We start from the raw sequence: 16,352 nt of genomic DNA on the forward strand, positions 1-16,352 counted from the left end.
GAAGCAAAGCAAGGTCGCAGAGTGCGGAGCCGAGAGCAGGGCAGAGAGGCACTGCAGGGAAAGAAGACACAGACAAGGAGACAGAGGTAGGACAAAGTTCAGACAAGGTAATGGAACAAGACAAGGTATAAGAACAAAGACACAGGGACATTTTGCCCAGTCTTTTTCTCATGGTGGAGTCATGAACACTGACCTTAACTGAGGCAAGTGAGGCCTGCAGTTCTTTGTATGTTGTTGTAGGGTCTTATGTGACCTCTTAGCTGAGTCATTGCTGCGCTTGGGGTAATTTTGGTTAGCCGACCACTCCTGGGAAGGTTGAGAACAGTTGTGGCAGTAATCAGGCCTTTGTGTGGCTAGGGAATTTGAACTCAGCTTCTCAAAGATGTGATAAATCACAGTGAATATATATTTTTTTGGGGGGGCAATCATTTTTTCACACAGGGCCATGTAGATTTGGATCTCTTTTTCTCTTAATAAAGATGTTTATTTATTAACTGCATTTTGTGTTTACTTGTGTTATCTTTGTCTAATATTTAAATTTGTTTGGTGATCTGAAACATTTAAGTGCGACAAACATACAAAAGAATAGGAAATCAGGAAGGGGGAAAAAAAATGTTCACACTACTGTATGTCTCTTGTAACAGTAACGCAATATAAAATCTCAAATTGCAATTGTAAAATGAGGTCATTTTACATGAACACCCGATTCTTATACTATGGCCGGTCCGAACAACGAAAGCAATTGTTACCATCCACCGTTCGTGTCTCTCCTTTTTCCTCATAGATTGTAAGCTTGCGATCAGGGCCCTCACTCTTCTTAGTATCTGTTTTGATCTATGTGTTTATTGTTATTCTGTAATGTCCCCTCTAAAATGTAAAGTGCTGCGTAATATGTTGGCGCTATAGAAATAAAATTATTATTATTTTATAGACCTTAATGTGACAGTAGAACAAGACTTCCTAATGGATAGTCACCTTATTGGGCTGCCATGTGTCAATAAAATAAGACAAAATAAGCCATAAGTGTAATTAGTCTTGGAGCTGGGGCCTCATACATGACCATAAAGATACATTATCCACCCCTCTCATCAGAAAGAGCAATTTTTTTATTATTTTCATAAATTCATAAAATCCTCCCAGCTGTCCATGTGAAGTGACTCAGTCTGAGCCATTATAAATTGAAAGGAGTGCACAGTTAATGATTTTTTCAATGTTTCATTGGTACAAAGATACCCTGTTCAGAAGCTGTCTGGGCTCCATAGTTTACACACCCTGACAAAAAATACTGATTCTAGAAAAATATTTTAAAGGTTATATATAATATAAAATCACAAAGCTTTTCATTTCCTAGCATCCTGTTCTTATCTTGGATACCAGATTGCTCATATTCCATTTTTACATATACGGTCATCTGAAATACTGTATGTAAGTCCCAGCACATGAATTCCTTCGTACCCACCAATTACCAGTTCAGCAGTCCCCTAATGTTACCCCATAGTCGTGTGACCCACAAGTCTGCCCCCAGCCGACTCATGTACTGTATTTCAGGAGTCAGCATATTCCAACACAGCTGCTTGTGCTTGGGTGAAATGTTTTTTCTGAGATTATATCCTTGAATAGACGTTTGTCCTAAAGGTTGCCATGGCTGTAGCCCAGATTCTTTAATTTTGCTAGCATCTACTGGGCCACCTCCTGCTATACATTCTTGTTTAAGTTCTTCATTTCTGTGCCTTAATTCTAGGACATCCTTTTTCATCCTTTCCACTCCATACTTCTCAACCTTTCTCCAGAATGTTGCGTTGAAATGTTGGTAGATAAGTGTGTCTAGTGCATTCCATTCCTGGGCTAGTCGGTACATCTCTCGGCTCAGACGTGAACCACTAGTGTCTTTCCGGGCATTCAGTTTAAAGTAAAGTATGTCATCCATTTTCCAACACATTAAGTCACGCAATAGCAGCAAGGACTCGTCAAAATACTCTAACAGCATGACCAAATGAAAGTGGCTATTAAGTTGATTTAGTAAGTCTGATACCCTGGTTTTCTCTATATCCATTTCATTGTCATAACCAAGATCAAATGTCATCAAGTTATGTAAGTAGTGAGCATTGAATCCGCCAGAGTCATAGTAGTTTCTTGGGCTCTGCAGAAAGGTGTCCATCTTCTGCTCACTTGAAGCACCTGGTAACTTCCAAGTTAAAGGTACAACATGTGAAAAGTAGTGAAATGAGGATTCAAAAAGCAGAGCTGGGTTTCTCAGCACCGTGACAAACATGGTGTCTGGGGATATCAGCAGATTCACCTCTGAATGGCGGTATCGCATGTGGTTGCAAATTATATTATAGCATATGCCAGGATGGTATCCCTCAACCTGCCAACGCTGGAAATAGCTTGGGTAGTCAAAATCATTACGACCTCGTGGAAAGGCAAAGTGGAGCCTATGCTTCTCTCCATATCGGAACAGGATGTTAAGGATTGTGCTGCTACCTGTCTTATGAGTTTTAAGAAACATAAGATTATGGTGGGGGAGGCATCGTAGGTCAGATCTCGCAGTGGAATTGGATTTGGTTAACAGGGATTTAGGTAGCGCAGGTGGATGACACTGGAAAGATGTAGGATCTCTGAGAACAAAAAAAAGTTTACAATTAAACAGATATTTTACACATTAAATAACTAGTCCAATTAACATAGCATAGAAAAAGCTTGAGGCACTGTAGGCGATTCCAAAGATATAATCTGTATTTTATTGTGATAACCAACAACACACTTGACATAAACAACAGAACCAACGTTTCGACCGACATAGGCCTTGTTCGCGGTTATCAAAATAAAGCATAGAGATACCATATACAGTTAGGTCCATATATATTTGGACAGAGACAACATTTTTCTAATTTTGGTTATAGACATTACCACAATGAATTTTAAACAAAACAACTCAGATGCAGTTGAAGTTCAGACTTTCAGCTTTCATTTGAGGGTATCCACATTAAAATTGGATGAATGATTTAGGAGTTTCAGCTCCTTAACATGTGCCACCCTGTTTTTAAAAGGACCTAAAGTAATTGGACAATTGACTCCAATGCTATTTCATGGACAGGTGTGGGCAATCCCTTCGTTATGTAATTCTCAATTAAGCAGATAAAAGGCCTGGAGTTGATTTGAGGTGTGGTGCTTGCATTTGGAAGGTTTTGCTGTGAAGTGAACATGCGGTCAAAGGAGCTCTCTGTGCGGGTAGAAACAAGCCATCCTTAAGCTGCGAAAACAGAAAAAACCCATCCAAGAAATTGCTACAATATTAGGAGTGGCAAAATCTACAGTTTGGTACATCCTGAGAAATAAAGAAAGCATTGGTGAACTCATCAATGCAAAAAGACCTGGGCGCCCACAGAAGACAACAGTGGTGGATGATCCCAGAATAATCTCCATGTTTAAGAGAAACCCCTTCACAACAGCCAACCAAGTGAACAACACTCTCCAGGAGGTAGGCGTATCAATATCCAAATCTACCATAAAGAGAAGACTGCATGAAAGTAAATACAGAGGGTTCACTGCACGGTGCAAGCCACTCATAAGCATCAAGAATAAAAAGGTTACACTGGACTTTGATAAAAAAAAATCTAAAAAAGCCAACACAGTTCTGGAAGAACATTCTTTGGACAGATGAAACCAAGATCAACCTCTACCAGAATGATGGAAAGAGAAAAATATGGCGAAGTCGTGGTACAGCTCATGATCCAAAGCATACCACATCATCTGTAAAACACGGTGGAGGCAGTGTGATGGCTTGGGCATGCATGGCTGCCAGTGGCACTGGGTCACTAGTGTTTATTGATGATGTGACACAGGACAGAAGCAGCCAAATGAATTCTGAGGTATTCAGAGCCATACTGAGTGCTCAGATCCAGCCAAATGCAGCCAAACTGATTGTCCATCTGTAGTATGAAACGACGACCAATGACCCAAAACATAATGCCAAAGCAACCAGGAGTTTATTAAAGCAAAGAAGTGGAATATTCTAGACTGGCCAAGTCAGTCACCTGATCTCCACCCAATTGAGCATGCATTTCACTTGTTAAAGACTAAACTTCAGACAGAAAGGCCCACAAACAAACAGCAACTGAAAACCACCACAGTGAAGGCCTGGCAGAGCATCAAAAAGGTGGAAATACAGTGTCTGGTGATGTCCATGAGTTCAAGAGTTCAGGCAGTCATTGCCAAAAAAGGGTTTTCAACCAAGTACTAAAAATGAACATTTTATTTAAAATTATTGAATCTGTCCAATTACTTTTGGTCCATTTAAAAACAGGGTGGTACATGTTAAAGAGCTGAAATTCCTAAACCCTTCATCCAATTTTAATGTGGATGCCCCCAAATGAAAGCTGAAAGTCTTAACTTCAACTGCATCTGAATTGTTTTGTTAAAATTCATTGTGGCAATGTCTATAACCAAAATTAGAAAAATGTTGTCTCTGTCCAAAAATATATGGACCTAACTGTATAATGAGAAATTAGCAGAAAAATAAGATATACAAAAAATATGGACATTATAATTGGAATTAAGGGGTAAACTTGTGAAGACATATAGCTGGAGATTACCAGCCTCCATAGACATAGACCCTGTTTGAGTTCATTTTAAATACCGTATTTTACAAATTATAAGATGCACCCCAAATTTTGAAGAGAAAAATAGAATTTTTTTTTTAATAAAATGGTGGTGCTTCTTATTGTCTTATTGCTTACTGGGGGTGGTGGCTGCGGTGAAGCAGGGTCCCAGGATCTATTCTGGAGGAGGCAGGAGTGGGGTCATGCTGCAGGCCGCAGGCTGGGATGAGGGGGCGTTCCGACGTGTGTCCGGTGCTGCTGCGGGTGCCCAGCAGTGCTGCTGCGGGGGTGCCCAGTGCTGCGGGGGGGGGGGGGGGGGCGGTGCTGTCAATTCGTGAAAGGCCAGAGCCCCCTGCAGTTCCATGGTTTCCTGTGCGGTGGACTCTGGGAAAACGGCCACCGGGGAGTGGCACATGCGCACATGGAGATCTCGGCACCAAGATCTCGGGAGATGAGATCTCAGCGCTGAGATCTCATCTCCCGAGATCTTGGTGCCGAGATCTCCATCTGCGCATGCGCCGCCCCCCCCCCCTGCAGCCATTTTCCCGGAGTCCACCGCACAGGAAACCATGGAACTGCGGGGGGCCCTGGCCTTTCACAAAATGTCGGCAGAGCCCCCCCGCAGCATCGGACAACCCCGCAGCAGCAAAGTCATTTGTTTTTAGCACTAATAATACACAAAGTTGATCTTTATGTAGCTAGTATTACAGGTCCTTCTCAAAAAATTAGCATATAGTGTTAAATTTCATTATTTACCATAATGTAATGATTACAATTAAACTTTCATATATTATAGATTCATTATCCACCAACTGAAATTTGTCAGGTCTTTTATTGTTTTAATACTGATGATTTTGGCATACAACTCCTGATAACCCAAAAAACCTGTCTCAATAAATTAGCATATCAAGAAAAGGTTCTCTAAACGACCTATTACCCTAATCTTCTGAATCAACTAATTAACTCTAAACAAATGCAAAAGATACCTGAGGCTTTTATAAACTCCCTGCCTGGTTCATTACTCAAAACCCCCATCATGGGTAAGACTAGCGACCTGACAGATGTCAAGAAGGCCATCATTGACACCCTCAAGCAAGAGGGTAAGACCCAGAAAGAAATTTCTCAACAAAAAGGCTGTTCCCAGAGTGCTGTATCAAGGCACCTCAATGGTAAGTCTGTTGGAAGGAAACAATGTGGCAGAAAACGCTGTACAACGAGAAGAGGAGACCGGACCCTGAGGAAGATTGTGGAGAAGGACTGATTCCAGACCTTGGGGAACCTGAGGAAGCAGTGGACTGAGTCTGGTGTGGAAACATCCAGAGCCACCGTGCACAGGCGTGTGCAGGAAATGGGCTACAGGTGCCGCATTCCCCAGGTAAAGCCACTTTTGAGCTACAGAGAAGCAGCACTGGACTGTTGCTAAGTGGTCCCAAGTACTTTTTTCTGATGAAAGCAAATTTTGCATGTCATTCGGAAATCAAGGTGCCAGAGTATGGAGGAAGACTGGGGAGAAAGAAATGCCAAAATGCCTGAAGTCCAGTGTCAAGTACCCACAGTCAGTGATGGTGTGGGGTGCCATGTCAGCTGCTGGTGTTGGTCCACTGTGTTTCATCAAGGGCAGGGTCAATGCAGCTAGCTATCAGGAGATTTTGGAGCACTTCATGCTTCCATCGGCTGAAATGCTTTATGGAGATGAAGATTTCATTTTTCAGCACGACCTGGCACCTGCTCACAGTGCCAAAACCACTGGTAAATGGTTTACTGACCATGGTATTACTGTGCTCAATTGGCCTGCCAACTATCCTGACCTGAACCCCATAGAGAATCTGTGGGATATTGTGAAGAGAAAGTTGAGAGACGCAAGACCCAACACTCTGGATGAGCTTAAGGCCGCTATTGAAGCATCCTGGGCCTCCATAACATCTCAGCAGTGTCACAGGCTGATTGCCTCCATGCCACGCCGCATTGAAGCAGTCATTTCTGCCAAAGGATTCCCGACCAAGTATTGAGTGCATAACTGAACATTATTATTTGTTGGTTTTTTTGTTTGTTATTAAAAAACACTTTTATTTGATTGGATGGGTGAAATATGCTAATTTATTGAGACAGGTTTTTTGGGTTATCAGGAGTTGTATGCCAAAATCATCAGTATTAAAACAATAAAAGACCTGACAAATTTCAGTTGGTGGATAATGAATCTATAATATATGAAAGTTTAATTGTAATCATTACATTATGGTAAATAATGAAATTTAACACTATATGCTAATTTTTTGAGAAGGACCTGTATATGGCCTTTGTATAGGTATTATAAGTGCACTCCTGATCTCTGCCCAGCTTCTGTTCAAGCACATTTGTCACCGGATTTCACCATACAAACCGCATACATTATGAAACCAATCTCTCACAGCTGGTGGGGCTAATGTCTATTAAATAATGTATGCAATTCGCATTGTGAAATCTGGTGATAGATCTGCTTTCAGAATCACGGGTAAATGTAAACTTAGTCCACAGAATAAATAGTGAGCTGTCAAGTCAGACTAGATTTACACACATACAGAGCTCTCTGCTGAGCAAAACCTTGCGGTTTTTGTCAGAATCCCTGAAAAAACAAACAGTATTCTGATGGAAACATATCCATAGTGACGCCGTCAGGTTCACTGAAGTGAATGATTCCGTAGAAATACTGATTTTCAGAGATTCTGACAAATCCTGATGTAGTACACAGTGGAGAGCTTTGTACGTGTTTGAACATAGTCCAAGTTATAATTATATAAGCAATATATAAGATTAATAACATTTAACATGTTTAAACTGAAATCAGATTACTTACTCTGTGCTGCTGAAACTAAGGGGAGGAGCTGCATATGAATACAGCAAGATCAAAAAAGTGGTAAGAAGTGTTCCCAAGACTAATCCTTTCCATACTGAACGGCAGATCTTGCCCTGGGTCTGTATACACATCATCTGCAAAAGAAGATACAGATAACTGTTATTCTGGATATTGGATAACTATTATCTGGTTTATCTATTTACAGTATGAAGAATACATGCAGTAGAGAAATTGTAACCAATTAGTAACGTAATTAATTCATATTCGTCTGCTACCTGAAAGAAACTCATTGAAAAATCCACAATCATCAGCATTTAGGATATTAATGTAAATATTTCATGTTCTTATGTCTAGATAGCTCTCCACAGTGCGGCACCCCCTTACATCTCCTCCCTCATTTCTGTCTATCGGCCTAGCCGACCGCTGCGCTCTGCAAATGACATTCGACTAACCTCTTCACTAATCCGTACCTCCCAACTCCAAGACTTCTCCCGTGCTGCACCAATCCTCTGGAATGCTCTACCCCAAGATATTAGGACCATCCACAATTTGCATAGTTTTAGGCACTCGCTCAAAACACATTTGTTCAGAGCGACCTATCAAGTTTACTAATCAAAGTCATTTTATGTTTGTGTGTGTAGCCCATTCACTATCTCCATCTACCCCCACCCCCTGACGATGTCTGGACCATCATTGTAAATACATCACTGTAAATACACACCTGTACTTTGTATCTCCCCCACCTCATTGTAGATCATAAGCTCTCACGAGCAGGGTCATTTTATTTCGCTTTAATTATTGTATTGTTAACGTTGTTACTTATGACTGTTGTGTTTGAAACTGTTAAATTCTAAAGCGCTGCGGAATATGTTGGGGCTATATAAATAAAGATTATTATTATTATTACAATGAAATCAATAAAACCACATAATAATTGACCATGATAGTAGTCATTGAATAAAATTTGCCTAGTAAGATACTTCAGTGGAGATGGTGACCTCTTACGCACCTTGGTAACTGAAAAAAATCATTCCCAGGGACGGTCTGAGGTGTTAATGATTCATTAGTGTTTACCCTAACAATAACAATTCCACAGGTTCTGCCAATTGATTTAATGAAGAATAGTTCAAATACTTGTGCTCACTTTCATGTGTATACATGCCCAACTGCAAAATGCCTTCAGGAATGTTGAACTAGGTTACTTGTCACTTAGTTACTTTTTAGTTTTCCTAAGGTGTAAGTTGAGGAGGCTGGCTATTGTATAATTACTCTATGGTAATGAGGCCTTGGAGCAGTGGTCCTCAACCTTTCTGACCTTGACAGCCACATTCAGCTTTGAGAGAGTTGCAAGCCACATCCAGCGCGCGCGCCCCTCATGGTAGCAACACAGAGCCGCCATTATTGGTATAATGACAGCCAAAGCTTTTCCACAGAAATTACACAGCGGGACTATACCAAGATCCAGAGGTTCCCACCATGCCTCCATTCAGTAACAAATAAAGTTGCACTCCATAGTGCTAAAGCATGTAAATATGAAATATATGAAATATGAATAGCATTACTGCTCTAGATAATAAAAAAAATGGAGACACTTAGCACATAATTTGAACAATTCATGCATGCCCAACAGCCAATGACGAGGCAATCTCCGGTTTGCTGGAGTGCAGCTTTGTTTGTTATATATACAGATGGCTACTCATAGTTTGCACAGGTACACATCAGTTTTCTGATTTGTAAGTGCCAGTCAGTTTTTTGTTATTTATACCTCCATTCAATATTATTGCATCAATCAGTCCCACCACATACACAATACATGTTTCAATCAGTTTCAAGCACCTCCTCTGACAGCATCATCCGGTCTCCAGCTTACCATGCTTAAATTATCTCCAAACCCCCAAGGCCACAATATACACATTCAGATCTGTACTTCTGTCATAGGGAATTTTGTGAGTAACCCATTTGGAGACCTGCTCTTCATATTTGTTTGCTAAAACTGGTGCCAATGCACCAAGCTGGCAGGCAGCCGTGAGCCACACATCATGAGCCACAGGTTGAGGTCCCCTGCCTTAGAGAGAAACAAAAAATATAGAGCCTGCAAGCACCGCCCTCTTTGCCTAGAAGAACAGTCAATGATGACAGACTGACGATAACCTAGACAGAGAGCAGTAAACTATATGTAATGTCTGTCAGAAGCCACAGGCTAAAAATGGCTACTTCAGACAGACTTGGCTCGAGCCAGTCCATCTGGCAAATTCCAGAGGAACCCTGACCTTTACCCTATAAACCCTGTATAGGAATTCAGTCTTACAATGATGTCCACTTTCACTAAAGGGCTGCTGGCTGAAGAAGCCCATCAGAGGCAAGAAAATAGTCCAGTAGCCGAAATAGGTGGTTGGCGCAGGAACAAAGTCAATAGGCAGGAACGTAGTTAAAAAATGAGCTAAAGTTAAAATCAGGAATGTTAACAGGGAATACAAGCAAAATAACTAGAAGTTCACTGAATCTAGTCAAAATATAACTGGCATTAGACACAGTATTTCAAGAGCTTAACAAGCCTGCAGCTCAAGCATCCACATCCCACAGCAGGGAGCAAATACAGACATAAGTTAACTCTTAATCTCCCAGCACATATGGATATACAAATCCCAGAGGACACAAAACTAAAGTTGCCGACCCGCGATGAGAGCGCAGTTCCGCCTGGAGACAGGAAGGGCAGGCACAGTAAACCCCGCTATTATGAGGGGCCTCTGGACCCTTAGGGCCATTCTTATTTGGAAAGGATCTATGGAATCTGTTGAATAAGTTGTCACTTTGATGTTATTAGACGACAACCATGATTTTCCTCTGGTCCATAATCCTTTCATTGAACGAGGTATTGAAGAGAACCTCTCACAATCCGAGAGTTGAGGATTTCTTGTACCTGATATTCAAGACAGAACAGGAAAAGAAGTTTTACTGACATGGTCATCAGGCAAATGGTATATCTTAAGCAGGGATTTATAGAATATGTTGGGTATAGGAAACGAACAGGGGAGTGCTACAGGTTTGATTATCTCAATGATTTCATGTGGACCAATGAAATTGGACCCTAATTTACCGAAAGGAACCTTAAGTTTAATAATTCTGGTGGATTAATACACTTCGTACCCAAAGCCCAGCACAAAGAGGTATGGGTGTGTCAGGGGTCAGGTGTGTGAGGTGCTCATCAGTGTCAGTCTGATGTGTGCTGGTGTGCAGAGGCCTGCAGAGCGCTGACTGAATGCATGGAGGCACAGGCCAGCGGTGCCAGTACCCAGGCAGTTGATTAGCCTGGCACCCCCAGCGTATACAGTGATGCAAGTCGTCCATGGTACTGGTCTCGGATGTGGACAGTCCTGTGCCCAGAGGTGGATGTCCTGTGCCCAAAGGAGTCAGATGTGGACAGTCCTGTGCCAGGAGGTGGATGTCCTGTGCCCAAAAGAGATGAATGTGGACAGTCCTGTGCCCAAAGGTGGATGTCCTGTGCCCGAAATAGTTGGATGTGGATAGTCCTGTGCCCAGAGGTGGATGTCCTGTGCCCGAAGGAGTTGGATGTGGACAGTCCTGTGCCCAGAGGTGGATGTCCTGTGCCCGAAAGAGACAGATGTGGACAGTCCTGTGCCCAGAGGTGGATGTCCTGTGCCCAAAGGAGTTGGATGTGGACAGTCCTGTGCCCGGAGTTGGATGTCCTGTGCCCAAAAGAGAAGGATGTGGACAGTTCTGTGCCCAGAGGAGGATGTTCTGTGCCCAAAGGAGTTGGATGTGGACAGTCCTGTGCCCGGAGGTGGATGCCCTGTGCCTGAAAGAGACGGATGTGGACAGTCCTGTGCCCGGAGGTGGATGTCCTGTGCCCGAAAGAGGACTAGCATGTGTAACAATTGCAAACAGGTGGATATGGTGTCCGGCTGCTATCCGGAGGATATACTAGGCTGTGTACAGCTGTGTGAGTAAAGAGACTGTGATAGAGTGATGCAGGACACCCACGGGAACTAGTCAGAGGGGACTGGCATGTGTAGTGTCTGCAACATATGAGGCTGTGTATATGAAGACTGTAATATGGCGTGCGGTCACCCAGGGATACTGGACAAGGGAAATCTGGCCTGCTTAGGGACTGTAAATCTAAAGCCATATGATATGTATTTCTATGAACTGGTGTGAACTGAACACTGATAATATACACTGAAGTTACATGCATTTGTGTGAATTGGACTTTAATGCTGTGAGGAAACACAATAAAGAGACTTTTGTGTTGGAACTTTGTGGGTCACTGCCTCTTCACAACGTACGATGCTACCACAATCTTACATTTGGTGGAAAGAATGCGGGCAGAGTGAACTGAGGCATATCCCAAAGCATTGTGCATTGCGTTGTGCAAAATCTGCTGGAAAATTTTTTTCAAGACAGCTTGCTGTGGCTCGGCGGGGCCACGAAGATTGAAGGCTTCTAGCGGTAATTCGGTGGAGTTACAAGGATTTGCTATTGATTGGCGGGTCCACGAAGTCTGTGCAGCAGGAGCTGCAGTTCTGGCAGCAGCAGCAAGAGGCAACACGTGAGGAAACACATTAAAGAGACTTTTGTGCTGGAACTTTGTGGGTCACTGCCTCTTCACTATGTACAATGCTACCACAATCTTACAGCACTTAATACTTGGTCGAGGCTCCTTTTGCATTAATTACTGCATCAATGCGGTGTGGCATGGATGCAATCAGCCTGTGCCACTGCTGAGGTGTTATGGAAGCCCAGGTGGCTTTGATAGCAGTCTTGTCACGGGGCTACCGCGACAGAGAGGTTCCAGAGAAACGCAGCGCTCTGGGCCTCGTTCACACACGATAAACAGAAGCTCTTCTCCTGAATTCTGACCTGGCTGTTGTGCCAACAGGGCAGGAGTTAAACCTTGTCACTGAAGTTACTGAGAGCTTGGTCTCTCAGCTGATCTGGTTTTTGTAATCTCCGCTCCTATATAGACTCAACTTTGACTACAACTATTGTCAGTGATCAGTTCTGCTGCCTGGCTTGAAGTGGGAAGGAGCGTGGCATTAGGAGCTTTGAGGTTTATTTACAGAGATTGGTGTCTGCTGTTTTGGTTGCATGTTAAACCTGTTTTCCTTCCTAGTTTTTTCCTTCTCTTCCCTTCTCTGTGTTTCCTCTGTGGTTGTGTGAGCATTTTGTGAGTTTGAGATTTTAGTTACCTTGTCTGCATACCCTGTTTAATTGTCGTATTTATACACTGGTGCAGTACACCTCCCTTGGGGGGGAGAGGGGGCCACTGATAGGGCCTACACAGGAGACAGGGATACCCTGGCGGCTCAGGCCTCCTAACCATTATAGGTACCCCTGAGATAAGGGAATGTCAGGGCCCCATTATAGTGGCAGGGACAGGTGCGGGTACCAGTTGCCATCCTGCCCCTTTATCACTGTTAACATCGTGACAATATCACTGACCACAAAAATTTTCTTGGTCCAATATGGACCCCATTGTTGCTTTAGCTGGACATTTGCAGCAACTCAGTCTAGAGGTGGCTGACCTCCGCTCGGCAGTTGTACAGCGCACTCGAGTGGCCACTGCAGGGGTTGCTACACCTTCACAAGCTTTGCTAGAGCCTCAAATTGCATTACCTGACAGGTTCTCTGGGGGGCGCGACAAATTTGTTATTCAGGGAGGCCTGTAAATTATACTTTAGGTTGCGTCCACACACTTCAGGTTCAGAGGAGCAGAGGGTTGGAATTGTAGTATCGCTCCTACAGGGTGATCCCCAGGCCTGGGCTTTTTCACTTTCTGCTGACGCTTTGCCGTTACGGACTGTGGAGGAGTTTTTTCGAACCTCAGGTCAAGTGTATGATGATCCTGACCGCGTCTCCCTCGCTGAGTCTACAATACGCCACCTTATACAGGGTGACCGGCCAGTAAAGTACTGCTCTGAGTTTCAGAGATGGGCTACTGACACAAAGTGGAATGACCCTGCACTCCGCAGTCAATTTGATCAGGGACTCTCTGATAAGATAAAAGATGCCTTTGCCCTACAGGATACACCAACCACACTGGAGGCAGCTATGTCTCTTGCGATCCGTGTGGACCGCCGCCTGCGCCAGGGACTTAATGAATCGCCGCTATTCAAGGGTAATTCAGATTTGGATCTCCCCAGGACCTGAGTCTCTAGGAGAACCTATGCATTTGGGTGGCGCTTCTCGTTCTAAGGGGGCTGCAGTAGTACGGTGTAAGGGAGGTGAATGTTTTTTTGTGGCAGAAGGGGTCATTTTGTGAATGTGTGTCTTTCTAGAAGGCAACCGCCGGAAAACTATTGAGCCTGGGTTGCGGGTAGGTTGGCAACTCGGGTGTACTAGTTTCCTCCATAGGTAAAACACAATTTTTCTTACCAGCCGAGATTCATCTTGGTGAAAGTAGGCTCAATATCTCTGCCTTCCTGGACTCTGGGGCAGGGTTTAATTTAATTGATGCTGGATTTGTTCAGGAACAGGGGTTTAAAACTCAAGAGTTGTCTAGACCCATACCTATAATTGCTATTGATTCTTCACCTTTGAGCCAGGGGACTTTCACTCAGATCGTCCGTAAGGTGAGCCTACAAATAGGGGCGTTGCACTCCGAGTCAATAGATTTTTATGTGTTGGGGGGTTTGCCGTCGCCTGTAGTTCTCGGTTTACCATGGCTCACATTACACAACCCGGTGTTAGACTGGCAGACTCCGGAGGTTACTAGATGGAGTGAGTTTTGTCAGGAACATTGCCTGGGCACTCGGCTGGCCGGGTTGAGTTCTCAGGTTCTGCCAGAGTTCATCTCTGATTTTGAGGATGTATTCTCTGAGGAGATGAGTCAAGAGCTACCTCCACACCGTCCTTATGATTGCGCCATACGTCTCATTCCTGGTGCTAAACTGCCTAAGAATAGGTTATACAACATCTCTGCCCCAGAGAGACAGGCCATGAAGGACTATATCACAGAGAGTCTGGCCAAGGGTCATATCAGACCCTCGTCATCACCCACTGCTGCTGGGTTCTTCTTTGTAAAGAAGAAGGACGGGGGTTTACGCCCATGCTTAGACTTCCATGAATTAAACCAAATTACGGTCCGAGATTCTTTCCCACTCCCTCTTATTCCGGACCTCTTTAATCAAATTGTGGGGGCTAAGTGGTTCTCCAAATTAGATCTCAGGGGTAGGGCTGAGCGAAATGGATCGTTCATTTTCAAAAGTCGCCGACTTTTGGCAAAGTCGGGTTTCATGAAACCCGACCCGATCCCTGTGTGGGGTCGGCCACGCGGTACGCGACTTTTGCGCCAAAGTTGCGTTTCGTATGATGCGCTTGGCGCCATTTTTTCAGCCAATGAAGGAGCGTGGGCAGAGTGATGATATAGGTCTTAGGGGCGTGGACGCCTATCGTCATCTTGTCGATTGTGCGCTGTAGCGATTTGCAACGTGTAACACCAGCTTTTCTGTCCAGGGACGGAGGAGAGAGAGCGAGAGAGGGAGAGGGAGAGGGAGAGAGAGAGAAAAAAATAAAAATAAAACAAAAATAAAAAATTCCCATTGACTTTGCATTGGGTTTCGTGTTTCGGTCGATCCCCGACTTTTCGCCATAATCGGCCGATTTCACTCGACTCGACTTTAGAGATAGTCGGGTTTCGCGAAACCCGACTCGACCCTAAAAAAGTAAAAGTCGCTCAACCCTACTCAGGGGGGCATATAATCTCATTCGGATGAAGGAGGGGGATGAATGGAAGACGGCGTTTAATACTCCAGAGGGACATTACGAGAACATGGTTATGCCTTTTGGGTTATGTAATGCTCCTGCTGTGTTTCAACACTTTGTCAATGATATACTTAGTCACCTGATAGGTAGGTTTGTGGTGGTATATCTCGATGACATCTTAATTTATTCCCCTGACCTCGAGTCCCATCAGGTTCATGTACAGCAGGTCCTTCAGGTACTCAGGGACAATAAACTATTTGCCAAACTTGAGAAATGCATGTTCGTGCTCAAAGAGATTTCGTTTTTGGGTTATTTCTTATCCTCCACAGGATTTCGTATGGATCCGGCTATGGTCAAGGCCGTCTTGGAGTGGGAGCATCCTGAGGACCTTAAGGCCTCACAGAGGTTTTTAAGTTTTGCTAACTACTATTGCAAATTTATTAAAGACTTTTCAGTAGTAGCCAAACCTTTAACAGACATGACCAAGAGAGGCACAGACTTCTCTGTCTGGTCCAGTACGGCCTGCCAGGCTTTCGAGACTTTGAAGAAGTGTTTTTCCACTGCACCCATACTAATACAGCCTGACATCACGCAGCCATTTGTGGTAGAGGTGGATGCCTCTGAGGTGGGGGTGGGAGCTGTATTGTCACAGGGGATTTCTCCAAGTGGCGTCCATGTGCATTTTTCTCGAAAAAATTATCTCCTACTGAGAGGAATTGATATTGGTAACAGGGATATGTTGGCAATTAAATGGGCATTTGAAGAATGGCGCCATTTTTTGGAGGGAGCACCTCACCCAGTCATGGTGATCACAGATCACAAAAATCTGTTGTATTTAGAATCTGCGAAGCGTCTCACACCTAGGCAAGCTAGGTGGTCTCTGTTTTTCGCCAGGTTCAATTTCCACATTAAGTATAGGCCAGGAAGCAAGAATGTCAAGGCTGATGCGTTATCCCGTTGTTTTCCAGGGGGTGGGGATAATTGTGAGCCAGGTCCTATACTTCAGAAGGGTGTAAATATCGCCGCAATTAATTCAGATCTTGAGATAGAGGTGCTAGAGGCGCAGGGGGACGCCCCAGCAGCCTGTCCTTTAGGTAAACTTTATGTTCCTGATAATCTTCATCTTAGGGTCATTAATGAACATCATGATTCGGTTCTGGCCGGACACCCTGGAAGTAAAGTTACCATGGACCTTC

The 16,352-nt window shown here is 43.8% G+C and overlaps 1 protein-coding gene across 1 annotated transcript in view; it reads right to left on the reverse strand.

Moving 5' to 3' along the window:
• Positions 1-524: 524 nt before the first annotated feature.
• Positions 525-16,352, reverse strand: part of GAL3ST1 (galactose-3-O-sulfotransferase 1) — a 186,101-nt gene continuing 170,273 nt past the window's right edge. The window contains exons 2-3 of the mRNA XM_069760217.1: positions 7,435-7,568; positions 525-2,618 (exon numbers count right to left, since the gene is read on the reverse strand). Coding sequence (XP_069616318.1) covers positions 1,463-2,618; positions 7,435-7,568 — 1,290 coding nt within the window. The 3' untranslated portion in view covers positions 525-1,462. The remainder of the gene's footprint in view (positions 2,619-7,434; positions 7,569-16,352) is intronic.

Source organism: Ranitomeya imitator, chromosome 1, assembly GCF_032444005.1.
Source record: "Ranitomeya imitator isolate aRanImi1 chromosome 1, aRanImi1.pri, whole genome shotgun sequence".
NCBI lineage: Eukaryota > Metazoa > Chordata > Amphibia > Anura > Dendrobatidae > Ranitomeya > Ranitomeya imitator.